At 38.6% G+C, this 18474-nt stretch overlaps 1 protein-coding gene across 1 annotated transcript in view; it reads left to right on the forward strand.

Moving 5' to 3' along the window:
* LOC118569090 (vomeronasal type-2 receptor 116-like) overlaps window positions 1–17795 on the forward strand; it is a 39113-nt gene extending 21318 nt beyond the window's left edge. The window contains exons 2-6 of the mRNA XM_036166813.1: window positions 7854–8145; window positions 8488–9294; window positions 9908–10135; window positions 11157–11280; window positions 16873–17795. Of these exons, the coding sequence (XP_036022706.1) occupies window positions 7854–8145; window positions 8488–9294; window positions 9908–10135; window positions 11157–11280; window positions 16873–17795 (2374 nt within the window). The remainder of the gene's footprint in view (window positions 1–7853; window positions 8146–8487; window positions 9295–9907; window positions 10136–11156; window positions 11281–16872) is intronic.
* Window positions 17796–18474: the final 679 nt, after the last annotated feature.

Raw genomic sequence — 18474 nt, forward strand, 5'->3', positions numbered from 1 at the left:
TACTATGTTATTCCTACCTATCCATGAGCATGGGAGATCTTTCCATTTTTTTTATATCTTCTTCAATTTCTTTCTTCAGAGACTTAAAGTTCTTATCAAAAAGGTCTTTCACTTGCTTAGTTTGAGTTACCCCAAGCTATTTTATATTACTTGTGACTATTGTAAAGGGTGATGTTTCTCTGATTTCTTTCTCAGCCCATTTATCATTTGTATATAAAAGGAATACTAATTTTTTTAGTCAATCTTGCCACATTACTGAAGGTGTTTATCAGGCTTAGGAGTTCCCTGGTAATATTTTTTGGTCACTTATGTATACTATCATATCATCTGGAAATAGTGAAAGTTTGAATTCTTCCTTTCCAATTTGTATCCCCTTGATCTCCTTTTGTTGTCTTATTGCTCTAGCTAGAACTTCAACTATTATATTAAATAAGTATGAGGAGAGTGGACAGTCTTGTATCATTCCTGATTTTAGTGGAATCACTTTGAGTTTCTCTCCATTTAATTTGATGGTGGCTGTCAGGTTGCTGTAAATTGCCTTCATTATGTTTATGTATGTTTTTTGTATTCCTGATCTCCCCAGGACCTTTATGGTGAAGGGGTTTTGGATTTTGTCAAGGTATTTTTTAGTATCTAATGAGATGATCATGTGTTTTTTTTTCTTTCAGTTTGTTTATATGGTGTATTACATTGACAGATTTTTGTATTTTGAACCATCCTTGCATCTCTGGGATGAAGCCTACTTGGTAATAGTGGATTATTTTTTTGATGTGTTCTTGAATTCAGTTTTCCAATATTTTATTGAGTATTTTTGCATCAATGTTCATGAGGAAGATTGGTCTGTAATTTTCTTGCTTTGTTGCATCTTTATGAGTTTTGGGTATCAGGGTAACTGTAGCCTCACAAAAAGAGTTTGGTAATACTCCTTCTGTTTCTATTGTGTGGAAAAATTTGAAGAATATTGGCATTAGCTCTTCTTTGAAATACTGATAGAATTCTACACTGAAACTATCTGGTCCTGGCATCTTTTTGATTGGGAGACTTTTAATGACTGTTTCTATTTCATTAGAAGTTATTGGTCTATTTAAATTGTTTATCTGGTCTTGATTTAACTTGGGTATGTGGTGCCTATCCAGAAAATTGTCCATTTCTTTTAGATTTTCCAGTTTTGTGGAGTACAGGTTTTTGTAGTGACCTGATGATTTTCTCTAGATTTCTTTGTTGTCTATTGTTATGTCTCCCTTTTCATTTCTGATTTTGTAAATTTGGATGTTCTCTCTCTCTCTCTCTCTCTCTCTCTCTCTCTCTCTCTCTCTTTCTGTCTCTCTCTCTGCCTAAAAGGTTTTGTTAAGGCCTACTCTATCTTGATTTTCTCAAAGAACCAACTCTTTGTTTCATTGATTCTTTGTATTGTTCTCTTTGTTTATATTTTATTGATTTGCCCCTCAATTTTTATTATTTCCTGGCATTTATTCCTCCTGGGTGAATTTGCTTCTTTTTGTTCTAGAGCTTTCACATGTGCTGTTAAGTTGCTAGCGTGAGATTTCTCCATCTTCTCTATGTGGGCATTGAGTAGTATGAATTCTTCACTTAGCACTTATAGTGTCCTGTAAGTTGGGCTATGTTGTACATTCATTTAAATTGAATTCTAGAGTATCATTTCTTTCTTTATTTCTTCCTTGTCTCAGTGGTGATTCATTTGGGCATAATTCAGTTTTCATGTTTGTAGTTAGAGTTTTCCTGCCTGGCCCACAGTCAGGACAAATCTCTCTTACCCGCCAGTCCCACAGTCGCTCAGACCCAACCAAGAAAGCACACAGAAACTTATATTGTTTATAAACTGTATGGCCGTGGCAGGCTGCTTGTTATCTACCTTTTCTATCTTAAATTAACTCATTTCTGTTAATCTATACTTTGCCACATGGCGTGTGGCTTACCAGTGTCTTTACATGTTGCTTCTCATGGCTGCGGCTGGCGGTGTCTCTCCCCAGCCTTCTACATGCCAGAATTCTCTTCTCTCTTGTCCCGCCTATACTTCCTGCCTGACCATTGGCCAATCAGAACTTTATTTACACAGAGCGATATCCACAGCACATGTTATTGTAGGCTTTTTATAATTTTTGTTGTTGAAATCTAACTTTAAGTCATGGTTGTCAGATAAAATACAGGAGGTTATTCCAATTTTTTTTAATCTGTTGAAATTTTCTTTTTGTCCAAGCGTGTGTTCAATTTTAGAGAAGTTTCCATAGGGTGCTGAGAAGAAGGTATATTCTTTTTTCTTAGGGTGAAATGTTCTGTAGATATCTATTAAGTCCATTTGAGTCATAACATCTGTTAGTTCACTCATTTCTCTGTCAAGTTTCTGTCTGGCAGACCTGTCCATTGGTGAGAGTGGGGTGTTGAAGTCTCCCACTACTAGTGTATGGGGTTTGATGTGAGATTTAAGCTTTATTAATGTTTCTTTTACAAATGTGGGTGCCCTTGTATTTGAGGAATAAATGTTCAGATGAACTTTTATAATAAATAAATAAATTTGGGGCATAAATGAAACTTCATCTTGATGAATTTTTCTTGTCATAAATATATAATGTACTTACTGATCTCTTTTGACTGATTTTAGTTTAAAGTCCATTTTGTTAGATATTAGGATAACTGCACCAGCTTGTTTAAGTCCATTTGATTGGAAAGTCTTTTCCCAGGCTTTCACTCTTAATGTCTATCTTTGAAGTTGAGGTGTGTTTCTTATATGCAGCAGAAGGGTGGATCCTGTTTTCATATCCATTCTGTTAGCCTGTGTCTTTTTATAGGTGAGCTGAGTTCATTGTTATCAAGGTATGTTAATCACCAGTGATTGTTAATTCCTGTTATTTTCTGGTGGTGGTGTTGTGTGTTTCCCTTCTTTGGTATTTGTTGGTGTGGGATTATCTATTGCCTATGTTTTTCATGCTTGTATCTAACTTCCTTATGTTGGATTTTTACTTCTAGTGCTTTCTGTAGAGCTGGATTGGTAGACAAGTGTTGTTTAAATCTGGTTTTATCATGGAATATGTTGTTTACTCCGTCTATGATGATTGAGAGTTTTGCTGGGTATAATAGTTTGGGTTGGCATCCATGGTCTCTTAGTGTCTGTATTACGTCTGTCCATAACCTTCTGGATTTCAGAGTCTGTAGTTGGAAGTTTTCCTGTGTCCCAGCTGGCCAGCAGTGGGGACAAATCTCTCCCACTTGTGTCCCCCAAGTAAACACACAGAGGCTTATATTAATTATAACTGCTTAGCCATTAGCTTGGGCCTATTACTTACTAGCTCTTACATTTAAATTAACCCACAAAAATTCTTATTTATGTTTGGGCAAGTGGCTTGGTACCTTTTCTTAGTTCTGCCTTGACATCTTGCTTCCTCTGTGTCTGGCTGGTGACTCCTGACTATGCCCTTCCTCTTCCCAAAATTCTTTTTTTTTTGTTTTATTTTTTAAGACAGGGTTTCTCTGTAGCTTTGTGCCTTTCCTGGGACTCACTTTGTAGACCAGGCTGGCCTTGAACTCACTGAGATAGGCCTGCCTCTGCCTCCCGAGTGCTGGGATTAAAGGCATATGCCACCACTGCCCAGCCTCTTCCCAGAATTCTTTTAGTCTTTTCTCCCTGCCTGTACTTCCTGCCTGGCTACTGGCCAATCAGCATTTTATTAAACCATTGTACAAGAGCTTTATCCCACTGCATTGTCCCTTTTCTGTCTAATTAAAAACGGAGGTTTTAACTTTGACTTAAAATTATATATAATAGAATAGTTACCAAGCAAGAATTACAATTACAAGATCTAGTCTATTTGTATTTGGCAAAATCAGTGAAAATATTCCATTATCTAGCCAATTTTGGTGAGTCCAAAATGTACCTGATTCACTTTCTATCCTAACTTGTATTACCAACAGAAAACTATCTTATGATGATTTTCAGATTTTTACATTTTATACCTCCTTAGTGAGTTTCTTTCCTGAAATTTCTTAACAAGGAAAATTATAACTGTAACTATCTAATCTTCAACTCCTTCGGAGACTCAAGTAAGAAATAATATTACCTAGTTAAACAGGAAGTGCAAACAAGTGACTTCCAAAAAATAAAACGTGAGTTGGTAGATTCAGCCAGCTGCCTAGACAGTCACCCAAGGCTTCTCTGCAGCATTAGGGCACCACCTTCATCCTACAGGCTTAGCATATCTGACAGACTCATTTGTGAAGTAGGATGTACACAAGGCCTACAGCTCGACCTCACAATTGATGCAAATATTCCATGTACCAGATAAACCTGAATTCCACCAGTGTCCTGTCATGATTCAGGATTTTAAATTCTGGAAATTTCTGGTGTTTTTGGAATTTGCCTGCCCATTCTTCTTGGCTTGTGGGTGGTTTCATGTCCTTTATTAAATACCAGTCTACCATTGAGAGGTTAGACTTCCTCAGCCTAGATACTCCATCAAGATTAACTGTTTCAGCTACTGTTCCACTGCACACCATAAGCCATCATTCCATTGCCTGTTCAGCTACCTCCAAAGAAAAGGGCACTGTACCTTTTCCAGATTGCAAAGCCACTTCAGCGATGGTGTCATATTGTCCTGGTCTCGGAGGACACCTTTTTCCAAAGCTGCAACCATACAGAATTGGTAGTCCTTTGTTTTGTGTCCTGTTTGTCCATTTTGGACAGCATACTCTTAGCAGTCAATGTGAGGGCACTTTCTTGCCCAGTGGCTAACTTTTGCCACAATGAAAATTAACTCGATTTGCATTTTCTTCAGTATACATATCTTCTCTGAAGTAGATTGGTGCTGCCAGGAGCCAAATTGTCTCATAGTCTGAAAAAAAGAAAAAAATCTATGTTATTAAAATATTTTAAATGCCATATTCTGTAGATCTCCTAAGGATTTGAAGATGACCTGTCTATCTGAATATATATCTCTGCTTAACCTTGAAAACATATCTAGTATGACTACAAGTTTAATTGTAATGTCTAACCTCTAACTTTCATTTCTTTATATCCTAATAGTTGGTAATAATAACATTCAAGGATTAGCAGTTTCCAATACATTGTTAAATGAACTGTATAGGTACAGCATCCTGAACAAGATTAGAAATATATGTACAGCATTTTCTAACAATATCAATCTCAAATTTGTATCAATATACATAATTTGTATACAATATCCAAAAATCCAAGGCAATGTAAACTACATAAAACTAGTTGTTGCTTTCAAAATTAGATTCAATAATCTAACTTTTCATTTATATCATATCTATATCCTCTCTTTTTTCTTTTCAGAGTTGATTCAATAATCTACATCTTATATACAGCCTCTTTTTTTCAAACAAGAACCTTAAATATAATCTCCTTTTGTTTAGACTTTTTTCCTGACCATTAACAATAACAACTCATAACCAACCATCCTAAACAATGACAATTATCCCAAACCTGAAACCCATTGAAAGACCAAAAACTACCTACCCTTCTTCTTGGGAATGTGGGTGTTGTGTTCTTAAAATTGCTTCCTGCTGTTGGTGGAAGAAGTCATCTTTAGGGGATCCTGAAAAGAAAGATTTTGGGTTAGTTGTCAAGTCCTGAGAGAGGTAGCTGTGCTTCATACAACAGATGGAGGTAGCTCTTATGTGCAGACACCCAAGATTCTAGGATACTGCTGTCGGCCCAGCAGTGCCACTGTTCTGACTCCTCATGCTGACTCCTTGGTGGCCTCCCAGCCAGAGCAGTCAAAAGGCTGCAGGGAATCAGGCAGCCAACTTTGTAGCCTCTGCTGCTGCCACTGCCACCTACCCTCAGCCCAGCCCCATCGCCATCTGCCAGCACCAGTGACCATGGTTTGCTTGGGTGTGAGGCACAGCCACCTTGCATCATGGCTCAGGAGGTGCAGCAGCAGGCCTGGGCTGCACCAGGGGCAGGGGCATTCATGCTCTGCTCACACACCAGATGTAGTTGGAAGTTTTCTGTGTCCCAGCTGGCCAGCATTTGGAACAAATCTTTCCAACTCACGTCCCCCAAGTAAACACAGGCTTATATTAATTATAATTGCTTGGATACTAGCTTAGGCTTATTACTGACTAGCTCTTACACTTAAATTAACCCATAATTCTTATTTATGTTTAGCTACATGGCTTGGTACCTTTTCTCAGGTCTGCCTTGACATCTTGCTTCCTCTGTGTCTGGCTGGTGACTCCTGACTATGCCCTTCCTCTTCACAGAGTTCTTTTAGTCTTTTTGCCCTGCCTATACTTCCTGCCTGGCTACTGGCCAATCAGAGCCTGGTGGGGAATAGTAGTGGTTCAGCCTGCCTGCAGGAGACGTGTCAACTGGCCTGAAACTGGGACTGCAATGGTGGTGGTGTGGGGGTACAGGGTTGTGTCCCTGGGTCCAAAGCCTAGAGGTTGGGGTGATGGGCTATGAGAACAAAGACCTCTTAGCCCAATTGGTGCTGGTAGACTCTGTCTTAGGGAGCAGCTGCAGTCTTGGAAGGTGGGTGGGTTGGGGGGGTTCTTGTAGGTTACAGGATCTGGTGGGGGATGGTGGTAGTCTAGCATGTCTGCAAAGACTTGCCTGCTGGCCTGAAACTGGGGCTGCAATGGGTGGTGGTGTGGGGGTGCAGTGTTGTGCCCCTAGGCTCAAAACCTACCTCTTAGTCCAATCAGTGCTGGCAGACTCTGTCTCAGGGCTACAAAGTATTCCTAAAGGCAGGCCCCAAGCTCAGTAGTAGATGGGGAAAAATAAAAGCTCAATAGTATTTTTTGGAAGTTAATTTTTTTCAACGTTATATGTCTTTTGTGTGCATATTATACTTTTGCCTTTTTTATACTCATTCAGCATTATTAGACCATGAGGTGTTTTAGACAGGCAAAGTGACACAGATTCACAGAGTTAATGCAACATAAATAAAACACCTTAAAATAATAGTCTACAACATTTCCCCATTTTTCTCTAAATAAAGAGAAAGGCTTAACTTTAACACAGTGTAACTACATACAACAAAAAGTTATCAAGTAAGAATTACATTTACAATATTCAGTCCATTTACATTTAGCAAATTCAGAGAAAGCACTCCACCATCCATCCATCTTAGTGACTCCAAAGATTTATACATAATCTACTTTCTATACTAACAAAGAAAAACTACAACTATAACTATCTAGTCTACAGCACCATCCAAGACCCCAGAAGGATATAATATTATTTAAGCAAACAAAAGTGCATTGCAAACAACTTCCAAAAACTCTAGACATGACAGAGACATCTTACTGCCTGGACAGTCACCCAAAGTTCCTCTGCAATATTGGGGCATCCATCTTCAGCCTACAGGCCTAGAGTATCAGGCAGATTTGTCAGTGAAGCAGGAAATTTGAAAGGCTGAGTTTCTGACTTTTTGTTTTTATAGTTTTCTGTGTATTAAAACATGTGTTTGTCTCTGCCTCCCTAGGTGTTCTTTTTTCTTTGGTGCTTATTCTTCTCTTTGTTTGTTTTGTCTGATACTAGCTTGTTTATTTTTATTTTAACTTACTATTATTAGATGCCTGCTTGTTTTCTAATGAGAAAGAAATAAAGGGCGTGGATTTGGATGGGAGGGGATGTGGGGAGACCTGAGAGGAGTTAGTTGGAAATACTGTATGAAAAAAAAATCGATTTTCAATACTAGAAAAAGAAACAATACTCCCATTCTAATTTCAGCAAATGCTGGGAACATACTTAATCATGGACTTTTGGAAACACAGTCATTCAAACTATAAAACCCATTGCACTAAACTTACATATATATCACGTGTTGTGTGGTATGAGTCTTCATCATATTGTTGTGCCTTCTGTGCAGGTTCAAGTTGAGGAACTACCAATGTATTTTGGCCATGATGTTTGCCATTAAGGAGATCAACAGCAATCCCTATTTTTTACCAAACACATCCCTGGGATTCATTGTTCAGAATGTCCCTGAGGGTCAAAGATACACTCTGGCCAATCTTATTGGTACATTTTCAGGCCCTGGTTATGCCCTCCCTAACTACAGATGTGCAAGAGAGAGCATGTCAGCTGCTGTACTTACAGGACCATCATGGGCAATATCAGAATACATAGGGACACTGCTGGATCTTTACAAATATCCACAGGTGAGAGGTGATGGGATAGGACATGATGTCAGCTCTATTGGTGACATTTTAGGTAGCTGTGAGGAAAAACAGTGAAACTTCAATCACTTTTAATGGGTAGGGAAATGATGCAAACAGCTGGTGATGCATCTGCATTTCTCTAGCTTCGAATGGAGAGAAGGGAAAGGGTGAAGTAGCGACAAACACTATTGAATTTCTGAATATTTTCTGTACTTTTTGGAAAACCCATAGGAAGGCAGGTTTGACCTTTAATTCTGTATTGTCCTACAGGCTTCAAACCTTGCTGTAGAACTGAGTTATTTTCATGACAATGTTCTTCTTTCTGATTGTTTCTCTATACAGGTTACTTTTGGGCCTTTTGATAATACCCTGAGTGAACAAAGAAAGCTTTCTTCCCTCTACCAGGTGGCCCCCAAGGACACATATCTGACACTTGGCATTGTAGCTTTGATGCTTCATTTCCACTGGAACTGGGTGGGGCTGTTCATCATAGATGATGACAAAGGTGCCCAGATTCTGTCAGATTTGAGAAGTGAACTGGGGAAAAATGGAGTCTGCATAGCATTTGTGGAAATGATCCAAGCCGTCAGGGGTTCATTTCTGACAACATCTTGGAAAAATCAGGTGCAGATCCTGCAATCATCAGCAAATGTGATTATTATTCATGGGGACACTGATTCCCTATTAAGCTTAATAGTAAATATTAAGCAGAAGTTAGTCACATGGAAAGTCTGGGTCCTGAACTCACACTGGGATCATTCCAAATTTGATAACTATTTTCTGTTAGATGCATTGCATGGGGCCCTTATTTTTTCACACCATAAGGAGGAGATCATTAATTTTACAGATTTTATCAAGACAGCCAATCCTTACAAATACCCACAGGACACTTATCTTCATGTATTATGGCACTCATTCTTCAATTGCTCATTTTTGAGGATTGGTTGTAAAATTGTGGATAACTGCCTGCCTAATGCCTCCTTGGGATTCTTGCCAGGGAGCATATTTGACATGGCCATGAGTGAAGAGAGTTACAATGTGTACAATGCAGTGTATGCTGTGGCCCACAGTCTACATGAAATGATGCTCAATCAAGTACACTTTCAATCCCATGGAAATGGAAAAGAGATGGAATTCTTCCCCTGGAAGGTAATGCTACTGTTGTGTATTATAACATCAGCAACATCACACACTAAGAGTGATAAATGTATTTTAGATTATTTTGTGAAAAACCTACAAGTGAGACTGTGCAAAGAAGAGTCTGTTTTAAGTAATTATGTCATATTGCAAAGGGTCATACAATATTTCCAGGGTAAAAATTTCAACATAAAATGTCCATTTATCCCAGAGATTTCACACAACAGAAAAGTCAGAGACAGAGATGGTCTCAATGGATATGAAAACTTCTAAAATGCTTATGTTATGTAAATTATCACTCATAAAATCATTCATTTTACATAGTGAAACTCTAAATATTTTCAAAACTTAGTTGGGTATGACTGTATTTCAACAAAGGAGAAAGTTTTCTCTATACACACTCTGAGTGCTTGGTTCTAAGTTTTCTAATGGAATTGATTCAAATATTTTAGAAGTATAATTATGTTTCCATTATCCTTGGTTATCATTTGTTTGATGTGATTGGTACCTATATCAACAGTGCTTTTAACAAAAGGGATTAAAATCAAAAAGAGATGTTCGTTGATTCTGCCTCTGTTGTACTTCTCTGGAGATTATGTAAGATAACAACATGCATCTCTTTTAGCTTCACCCTTTCCTAAGGAAAACACAACTCATCAATCATGCTGGAGACCATGTGGTTCTGGATGGGAAAAGGCAATCACATGTAGAATATGACATTCTCAATTTTTGGAATTTCCCACAAGGTCTTGGGATAAAAGCAAAAGTAGGAACATTTTCTCCAAATGCTCCAGAAGGCCAGAAATTGTCTTTATCTTATCACATGATACAGTGGGCCACAGGATTAACAGAGGTGGGTTTCATTTTCCTTCAGTATTTTGACCTGTATGTAAATTTCAAAAACTATATTTCTGTGTGATATGACCCTTCTCTGCTCACACAGGGCCCATTTATAGACACATAATAACCATCAATATAAAAAATTGCCTTCATATCTAATTTTGCTGGATGAACTATTTATTTTCCAATCTGCACATTTATTTAATGTCATAAATATAGCATCTGTTTCATGATTATTTCTATCATTGTCATGAGTCACTTGACATATTTATTTTGATCCCATCTTGAAAGGTTTCAGTCAATGCTCAGTTGGTCTTTTGCTTTTTGACCCCTGTCAATGTAGAAGAACATGATTATAATGTGTAGATGTGTTAGTTATTGATTTTGCTGTTGCAAAAAACCACATAATGAAAAATATAGGATCATTTTTCTGGGCGCACAGTTTGAGGGTATATTCATTCACTTCAGAAGGCCTTGCTTTTAGGGCGTAGAGGTAGCTATTCACATTGAACAACAGTCAGGATGCAGAGATAACTGAATGCTACTGTTATAATCCTTTCTTGCTTTTCATTCATTCAGGGACCAGGGCCACCTACTTCAGGGAGGATTTTTTACCACAAGTAACATAATCTGGATAACCTTTTACAATAATCCTCATTCATTGATTTCCACAGTGGTTCTAAGACCTATCAAGTTGACAAGATGAACCATTACTATGGAAGAAAAATGTATATGCCTTTGTATCCAGGAGTCAAGAGGCAGTAGATTTTTAGTCCCACAAAGACATGCTACCAAGGACCTAAATTTTTACCTCTATACTTTTCCTCATTATCTTCCAACAGTTTTCCAACAAAGTTGTGTTATTGGGGCCAAGTGTTGAGCAGTTGGGCCTTTGAATGACTCATCCTACTATTCAACTATTTACATTTAGAGACAATAAAAACAAATTAATGGTTACATATTTTAAAATACTTTACCTACTATAGAATAAAAAAATCCTGAATATTTGCTACCATTCATTTTATTATTCTCAGATTCCTTGGTCTGTATGCAGTGAGAGTTGTGATCCTGGATTAAGAAAAACCCACCAAGAGGGCAAAGCTGCCTGTTGCTTTGACTGTACCCCTTGTCCAGAGAATGAAATTTCCAATGAGACAGGTAAATACCAATCATGCAGAAAACATTCACAGCTGTCCACACCTGCAATATCTTAGCAAATGAAAAATATCTGTAAGTGAACTGTAATCAGTTCATTTCAGTAAGACAATCCTCTTCCTCCCAGCTGTTAGTAACACACTACAGTTCTTCCCCCCCCCCCCCCCCCCGCTGAAATAACACACCCATGACATAGAAATTTACCTGCTTTGTGTTCTTGAACCACTGTGGACATGACTGCCTACAGAAAACTGCTCTTCCTGCACCAGAGTATTGTGCTTCATGTCACCATGCAGCTTGTCTTGGTGTCTTTTCTATTGATATGAAAAGGTACCATGGCCAAGCAACTTATAAAAGAAGGACTTATATTTTCAGGTGGTTAGAGTCCATGAAGGCAGAGCATATCCATATGTTGACGTTTGAATGAAAAGCAACCCATAGACTCATTTGTTTGAAAACTTGCTCTGCAATTGAGGAACAATTTGGATTAGGAGGATTAGGAGGATTAGGAGGATTAGGAGGTATGACCTTATTGATTGAAGGAAATCTGTCACTATGGGTGGGCTTGGAAGTTTCAAAGCCTACTTCATTCCCAGTTAGCAATATCTATCTAATCTATCTATCTATCCATTTATCTATACTGCCTCATTGACTAAATTGACTAAGATAGTATGACAACAGGAACATTGGAGAACACATATACTGATCCACATGGAGGAGGCAGTAAGATACACTGTGAATGGCATGATCCTTAAAGCACTTTTCCAGCAACATGTCCCTTCTACCAGGGCAAAACCTCCTAATCCTTCCTAAATAGTTCCAGCAACTGGGCAGAAGGCATAGAAATTTATGACATATAAGGGATATTCTCATTAAAATTAACACATTTTACTCCCCAGCCCCTGTGTTCTCAGGAGCATATTTTAATTTAAAAAATTCATTTAATCTAAGTTCAAAAGAACACATAGTAATTCATTATCTCAATACTTTTTAAAATATAGCCTTACTGAATCTCAAGGCATTCTTGTAATTGTTGCTCCCTCAAAATCAAAAGACAAATTACATACTTCATCCAAAGCACAGAGTAATTATTAGGATTACAAAATGGAGAAATGGAGGCATAATGAGGATACAATGGACAAAAGCAAGACCAAAACACAGCCAGGAATAATTCTAGTCCTGTAGCTCCAGGTCTGTTGTCAAAGGCCTGGATGACCTTTCCATTCCAGCTCCACTGCCTTCAGTGTAGTCCTCTATTGTGGGCTGTTTCCACTCTCTCTCTAAACCTTTTCTTGGCAGATATCTCCTTGTTTTGACATATCTGAAACTTGGGTTCTCCAAAATAAACCAGTCTTAATTTTTACAACTTCAAACAATGGACCTTCCTGCACTATGTATGTGTGGACTCTTCAGCCACATGTCTGGACATTGCAACGTTTAAATATTGAGGAAGATCCTGTAACCCCTTATATCATGTATCCTTCATGAGTCTACAGCTGCTGCCTTATGGACAACACTGTCAATTTCAGCTCTTTCTGTTGGATAAGGTTGGCACCCTTCAATAATGTTAGAAGCAGAGTTCCTTTGTTCTTGCTTTTGAGGAGAAGGCAATGCCTCGGAGCCTTTCTTTTCAACAGTTGGAGGTTTAGCTAGGGCATCTTGACCCAAACATGCTCCTGTCATTAGATTTTGGATCAAGCCTCTCCTTGATGTGACATCTTTCAGCAGAAACCTAGGCACCGCATTGCACTCCTTGGTGCTCTTTTTCCTATTCTAACCACACGTTCTGGCTTCCATTGTTGATCTCTTTTTCTGTTTGTTTGTGGGGTTTTATTTGCCCCGTTTAACTGTTTTTCATTGTAGACCTGCATAAGCCTGATCATTAACCACCACATGAGAACACCAATTCTATATTGGTTTAAATGCCCTCCTTCAATCAAATTATTCCACTATTTTTTATTTATCCCCACGCAGATATTTAGGATAAGGTCGCAAATGCTCTCAAACCCAGTTGCAAATACTGTTCCTCTCTGAAAGCTTTTGACCTGGGCTTCCATATTCTCCTTGTCCTATGTACTACTGTCTTCCAAGCTCCTACTACAATGCCTTATTAAGGTCTACTTACAGTGATCAACTGATCTTCTTGTCCAAAGTCCCAAATTCTTCCACACTTGTCCAAACAAACCACATAGTCAAATCATCATGGCAACAGATCAGCTTTGATACCAGTTTCTGTTTGTTACTGTGACAAGTAACCATGACCAATAGAACTTATAAAATGAAGTATTTAACTTGGAGCTTTTGCTTTTAGAGATTTCAAGTCTGTGATGGGGAAGCAGAGGTGTGCCAGCATGAAGATGAGAAAGCACATCTTCCTTCACAAGCACAAGGCATAGAGGGCACAGGAATGGCTTTAGTTCTTTTGAACCTCAAAGTCCTCACCTGGTGACACACAACCCCACAAGGCCACACCTCTCAATTCTTCCCAAAATGCTATACCAAGTGGGAACCCAGTTATTCAAACAGATGAACCTGTGGGGGCCCATTTTCATTAAGACAACCACAGAGTTGAACACACTCCAATTAAATATGAACTCTTCATAGTATTCACAAATAAGGACCCATTTGTGGTTTTTGCTCTTACATCTCTGAATTCTTAGTGACCAGCATGGTTCTGAAAATATAGTAGGTCAGAGGGTTGTATTTTATTTCATAGATAGATAGATAGATAGATAGATAGATAACACATAGATAGAAAATAAAATCTAAATCCATTGCATGTGTGTGTGATTGAGTCATTATGTGGAATAAGAAGAGAAATCCCTCTCAGATTTATCTTGCTAACATTTTATGAATAATTATGGTTTTTTATTTATTTTGGGTTTTTTTTTTTTCTGGAGCTGAGAACCGATACCAGGACCTTGTGCTTTGCTAGACAAGCGCTCTACCACTGAGGTAAATTCCCAACCCCAATTATTTTTTTTAAATCCCTGGAATATTTTAATTAAATAATTACTATCTAGAAAACACTCAAGGATTTGTATTCTTTACTTCTAGAATAAGGACATTCTAAAAATTTTTTAAAATTGGAATCATTTCACACTACATGTGTATAAAGACCTAGTTCTTTTAGCAAATATAATGAAGTTGACAAGATTGAGATCCTCATCATTACCTTGATGTGTATGACTTATACACACTGGACATGTACAAGGTTCATGTGCTTGTTACATTTACACAGAGGAGGAGCACTTCACCGACCACAGCCAAATCCCATAGGGCTGCATGTTAATAACTAGACTTTAAAAGAAAATGAAGGCTAAGGTTGAGAATAGCACACAAATATTAGACAGTTTAGAATTAAATATGGTACTCACTCAAATACTGTAGTGTAATCTAAATCTATTTCATAAAGAAAAATGTTTAATACTGTATGAAGTAATTTGCATGACTTGCATATTACATGCCTTTCTTTTAAAAAGATATTGAGGGTTGGGGATTTAGCTCAATGGTAGAGCACTTGCGTAGCAAGCACAAGGCCCTGGGTTCGATCCTCAGCTCAAAAAAAAAAAAAAAAGAGAAAGATTGAGTTCTGCATATGTATTATGATCTAGGACATTAAGAGCAAAATCAATACTCCAAATTTGGGGTTGGGGATTTAGCTCAGTGGTAGAATGCTTGCCTAGCAAGCTGAAGGCCCTGGATTTGATCCTCAACTCCAAAAAAATACTCTGAATATAGAAGAGAAGAAGTAACAGTGGAGGAGAGAGACTTGAAAGTACAGTGTGAAAGTATAACTTCAGAAACTACTGATGTGGGCTTGAGAGATGGCTCCAAAGTTCAGAGCACTGGCTGCTCTTCTAGGGGTTCCAGGTTCACATCCCAGCACTCACATGGCGGCTCACAACATTCTGTAACTCCAGTTATGCCCTATACTGGTCGCTTCAGAGCCTGGATACTCATTGTTTCTAGACCTGTAGAAGACACACACACAAATGAATTAAAAATACATGTTTTAATTTTAAAATAAATGAAATGACCTGAAGAAAAGGGAAGAAAAACAAATACATTGACAAAGAGCATTAATGCTACTAAACACCAAATTAATTCTTTAATTCATTAACAATATCAACAAAAGTAAAAATAAAGCCTGCACAATGCAACTGAGGCACATAAGAACTCACAGAGACTGTAGCAGCATGTACAGGGCCTGCCCAGGCTAAATCCAGGTGGGATCAAAGCATAAAAATGAAGTGGACATGAGCTCCCACCCTTACCAAGGAAAATTCTGCAATTGATGCCCACTTGCAAAGGAAAACTAAGTTTTCCCAATGGACTGTCACTGAATCTTGTAACAGCAGTTAAGGATAGGACTGTTGCCCAGGGGTAGAGGGCCAACACAAAATGACTTCAGATGTATCTTTAGCTCAGTTTGCTTCTTTGGCCTACGTTTTGTATGTTTGTTTTGTTTTAATTTGATTTGATTTGACTTTTCCTTTTATAAACTGTTTTGCAACTTGTATTTTATAATTGTGTGTGTGTGTGTGTGTGTGTGTGTGTGTATGAGAGAGAGAGAGAGAGAGAGAAAGAGAGAGAGAGAGAGAGAGAGAGAGAGAGAGAGAGAGAGAGAGAGAGAGAGATATTTTAATTGTTTGGTTTGGTTTGTTGGAGTTTTATTTGTTTCTATTTTAAAGAGAGAGAGAGAAAGGAAATCTGTGGAATTGTATCTTCATGGTGGTAAGTAGGATCTGGGAGGAATTGGGGAGGGAAAAATCATGATCACAATATATTATATAGGAAGTATGAATGGTAAAGTGATGATATAAAGATAATTAAATATATAATGAAAATAAAGAGGTACATAGAAATGTGTACATTTATTAATATACTGAAAATATGACAGAAAAATCCGTAAGCATGCACTCTAACTCAAGAGTAAATTGATAAGCTATCAGGAACAAAGTGTCCAAACACTGTTCCATGAAGACTTTAGAATATACAAGCAATTTTGTATTTATTCATTACATAGATACTATTGTGCAGAGTTATGAGAATAGTGTCACTGGTGAAGTGTTTCAAGGCTCCAAGAAGTTAAGAATACTAATTCACTCAGGCTCCTTCAGAGAATGAAAACATAGAGAATATCATGGGCTTTACAAATGTAGGTACATTTGGGATGCATATAGGAGGACATTATTGTAAGATAAGGATTTCAAAGAAAATTTTATCATACTAAATTTTCATGCCCTCTTAAGAATGGAGATGTATTAATGAAGAGGGAATGTCAGACAGAAATTAGGTCCAGATTATGTAAGTCAGTGCTCTAATGACTTATAAAACTAATACAATAGTGTCACTAACGTGAGGATACCATATCAGTAACAACAGAGAAAGTGCTGGGTTTTTTAATTTCTGTCAGCATGAAATAGAAAGCAAATTGAGTTGAAGAATATTCTCTAAAAAATCCTTCTGTATTTGTATCTGAAACAAAGCAAGATGGTTCAGATAGCATTGCAATGTTCTGGAGCAGGTAAGAGACTTAGAATAAAAGGGGAAACCTGAGCATGCACTCATGATCACCTGCATTTTTGCCAGATGTGGACCAGTGTGTGAAGTGTCCAGAAACTCACTATGCAGATACAAAGAAGAGCTACTGCCTACAGAAAAGGGTGACATTTCTGGCCTATGATGACCCCTTGGGGAAGACACTCACCTTCATGTCCCTGGGCTTCTCCTCGCTCACAGTTGTTGTTCTTGGGGTGTTTCTGAAGCACAGAGACACTCCCATTGTCAAGGCCAATAACCGGCATCTCAGTTACATCCTGCTCATCACTCTGACCCTCTGTTTTCTCTGTCCCTTGCTTTACATTGGCCATTCTAGCACAGTCACCTGTATCCTGCAGCAGAACACATTTGGACTTCTGTTCACTGTGGCTCTTTCCACTGTGCTGGCTAAAACTCTCACTGTACTTATAGCTTTCAAGATCACTGCTCCAGGGAGAATGAGGAGGTGGCTGCTGATAGCAAGGGCCCCTAATTTCATCATTCCCATCTGTACCCTACTACAAGTTGTTCTCTCTGGAATCTGGCTGGCAACCTCTCCTCCATGTATTGACAAAGATGCTCATTCAGAACATGGACACATCATCATCCTTTGCAACAAAGGCTCAGCTGTTGCCTTCTACTGCATCCTGGGATACCTGGGAACACTGGCTCTAGGCAGCTACCTTATGGCTTTTTTGTCCAGGAATCTGCCTGACACATTCAATGAAGCCAAGTTCCTGGCTTTCAGCATGCTGGTGTTCTGCAGTGTCTGGGTCAGCTTCCTCCCTGTCTACCACAGCACCAAAGGCAAGGTCATGGTGGCTATGGAAGCCCTCTCTATCTTGGCTTCCAATGCATCACTCTTAGGCATCATTTTTGCCCCCAAGTGCTACATCATACTATTAAGGCCAGAAAGGAACTCGCTTCATCACATTAGGGAGAAAAATGCTAGGAGGAAATACCTTGAAACCTAGCTCCCATGTTTCTTATTAAAGCGCTTTGAAGCATGATTGTTCTTTTTTCTCTCCTTTTAATATTTACGATATTTAATTTTACACATCAGCCATGGGATCCCCCTGTCCTGCCCCCTCTCGCCCCCACTCCCACCTTCCCCTCATTCCCTCCCCACCATTCCCATCTCCTCCAGGGCCAAGACTCCTCTGGGGATTCATTTAAACCTGGTGGATGCAGTATTGTTCATCACTATCTGAACACTCACATACAAAGGTATGATTTGGCATTTGATCTCATAGGCTTTCTTTTTTGAATTAAGAAATTTTTTATTCATTTTACATACCAACTGCAGATCCCAATCTAATCCCTCCTCTAGCTCCTCTCCCCATATTTCCCCCCAACCCAACCTCATGCCCTCCTCTGAAAAGTTAAGTCCTCTCATGGGAGGTTAGCAAAGCCTTGTACATTCAGTTGAGGCAGGTCCAAGCCCATCCCCAATACATCAAGGCAGTACAAGGTGGCCCACCATAGCTAATGGACTACAAAAAGCCAGCTCATGCACCAGGAATAGATCCTGATTCCACTGTCAGGGGCCCCTTAAACAAACCAACCTACACAACTGTCTCCCTTATGCAGAGGCCTAGTCCAGGCCGGGGAGGCACCACAGCTGTTGGTCTGAAGTTCATGAGTTCTCACAAA

Source organism: Onychomys torridus, chromosome 1 (genome assembly GCF_903995425.1).
Source record: "Onychomys torridus chromosome 1, mOncTor1.1, whole genome shotgun sequence".
Classification (NCBI taxonomy): domain Eukaryota; kingdom Metazoa; phylum Chordata; class Mammalia; order Rodentia; family Cricetidae; genus Onychomys; species Onychomys torridus.